Genomic DNA, 2,500 nt, shown 5'->3' with positions numbered 1-2,500 from the left:
CTGTGACAGAGTCCTCCTCCTCTCTGTGACAGAGTCCTCCTCCTCTCTGTGACAGAGTCCTCTTACTCTCTGTGACAGAGTCCTCCTCCTCTCTGTGACAGAGTCCTCTTACTCTCTGTGACAGAGTCCTCCTCCTCTCTGTGACAGAGTCCTCCTCCTCTCTGTGACAGAGTCCTCTTACTCTCTGTGACAGAGTCCTCCTCCTCTCTGTGACAGAGTCCTCTTACTCTCTGTGACAGAGTCCTCCTCCTCTCTGTGACAGAGTCCTCCTCCTCTCTGTGACAGAGTCCTCCTCCTCTCTGTGGCAGAGTCCTCCTCCTCTCTGTGACAGAGTCCTCCTCCTCTCTGTGACAGAGTCCTCCTCCTCTCTGTGACAGAGTCCTCTTACTCTCTGTGACAGAGTCCTCCTCCTCTCTGTGACAGAGTCCTCTTACTCTCTGTGACAGAGTCCTCCTCCTCTCTGTGACAGAGTCCTCCTCCTCTCTGTGACAGAGTCCTCCTCCTCTCTGTGGCAGAGTCCTCCTCCTCTCTGTGACAGAGTCCTCCTCCTCTCTGTGACAGAGTCCTCCTCCTCTCTGTGACAGAGTCCTCCTCCTCTCTGTGACAGAGTCCTCCTCCTCTCTGTGGCAGAGTCCTCCTCCTCTCTGTGACAGAGTCCTCCTCCTCTCTGTGACAGAGTCCTCCTCCTCTCTGTGACAGAGTCCTCCTCCTCTCTGTGACAGAGTCCTCTTACTCTCTGTGACAGAGTCCTCCTCCTCTCTGTGACAGAGTCCTCTTACTCTCTGTGACAGAGTCCTCCTCCTCTCTGTGACAGAGTCCTCCTCCTCTCTGTGACAGAGTCCTCTTACTCTCTGTGACAGAGTCCTCCTCCTCTCTGTGACAGAGTCCTCTTACTCTCTGTGACAGAGTCCTCCTCCTCTCTGTGACAGAGTCCTCCTCCTCTCTGTGACAGAGTCCTCCTCCTCTCTGTGGCAGAGTCCTCCTCCTCTCTGTGACAGAGTCCTCCTCCTCTCTGTGACAGAGTCCTCCTCCTCTCTGTGACAGAGTCCTCTTACTCTCTGTGACAGAGTCCTCCTCCTCTCTGTGACAGAGTCCTCTTACTCTCTGTGACAGAGTCCTCCTCCTCTCTGTGACAGAGTCCTCCTCCTCTCTGTGACAGAGTCCTCCTCCTCTCTGTGGCAGAGTCCTCCTCCTCTCTGTGACAGAGTCCTCCTCCTCTCTGTGACAGAGTCCTCCTCCTCTCTGTGACAGAGTCCTCCTCCTCTCTGTGACAGAGTCCTCCTCCTCTCTGTGACAGAGTCCTCTTACTCTCTGTGACAGAGTCCTCCTCCTCTCTGTGACAGAGTCCTCTTACTCTCTGTGACAGAGTCCTCCTCCTCTCTGTGACAGAGTCCTCCTCCTCTCTGTGACAGAGTCCTCCTCCTCTCTGTGACAGAGTCCTCTTACTCTCTGTGACAGAGTCCTCCTCCTCTCTGTGACAGAGTCCTCCTCCTCTCTGTGACAGAGTCCTCTTACTCTCTGTGACAGAGTCCTCTTACTCTCTGTGACAGAGTCCTCCTCCTCTCTGTGACAGAGTCCTCTTACTCTCTGTGACAGAGTCCTCCTCCTCTCTGTGACAGAGTCCTCCTCCTCTCTGTGACAGAGTCCTCCTCCTCTCTGTGACAGAGTCCTCTTACTCTCTTACAGTGAACTGAGTCCGACTACTCCCTGTGACAGAGTGAACTGAGTCTGACTGCGCTCATTGGCGGTTTTAAGCACGGGCGAACCCGGCAGCCGCCCGGGCCGCGCCCTATTTGTGGGGGGCGCCAAATCACATGGGGGGCGCCACGAGCAGTAAAAAAAGAAAACGCGGCGCGAAGCGGTTTTCATTGTGTGGGGAATTGGTATTTTGGCGCCCCCTCTGGCTGCAGGGGGCGTAGTACATTACATTGTGTGGGGAATTGGTATTTTGGCGCCCCCTCTGGCTGCAGGGGGCGTAGTACATTACATTGTGTGGGGAATTGGTATTTTGGCGCCCCCTCTGGCTGCAGGCGCACACCTGCTCGTTGAGAAGGTGCTGTGCACAGACGGAATGAAACCCCCACTGAAGTCCGTAGGGTCCCCCCCTGCTTGGAGGAAGTCTTGCCCGGGGCGTAACTGGACGTAGAACCGCCACTAACTGGACGTAGAACCGCCACTAACTGGACGTAGAACCGCCACTGTCCAGTCTCTGGTTCTGTGCCCGTTTTATGCTGACTGGGAGGTGTTTCGTACAGCAACATACACACTCCGGTCATAACCTCACTAGAGACAGCCTCAAAATGTGGGATCCTAGAGAAGATTAAGATTAAAATTCAGTAACGATCCTCGAAATATAATCTTTATCCATGGATATCTAAACGATTATTGTTCGTTTTCCCCAGTTCTCTGTCCGTCCATTAATCACCTTTCCCTAGGTGTGTAACTCGTGCGGTCAGGTGGGCTATGTCCCGGAGCGCTACGTGCAGTTCCTGTGTCTGCC

General features: G+C 54.3%; 1 protein-coding gene across 1 annotated transcript in view; it reads left to right on the top strand.

The window, feature by feature from the left end:
* The window catches only part of LOC132466489 (F-BAR and double SH3 domains protein 1-like), a 16,027-nt gene that overhangs the window by 9,696 nt on the left and 3,831 nt on the right, over positions 1–2,500 (top strand). Inside the window, exon 16 of the mRNA XM_060063739.1 lies at positions 2,436–2,500. This exon is cut by the window's right edge and continues 80 nt beyond it. Coding sequence (XP_059919722.1) covers positions 2,436–2,500 — 65 coding nt within the window. The remainder of the gene's footprint in view (positions 1–2,435) is intronic.

The sequence above is a fragment of the Gadus macrocephalus genome, chromosome 10, assembly GCF_031168955.1.
Source record: "Gadus macrocephalus chromosome 10, ASM3116895v1".
In the NCBI taxonomy this organism is placed as follows: Eukaryota; Metazoa; Chordata; class Actinopteri; order Gadiformes; family Gadidae; genus Gadus; species Gadus macrocephalus.
This window is presented reverse-complemented; position numbering and strand designations above follow the sequence as displayed.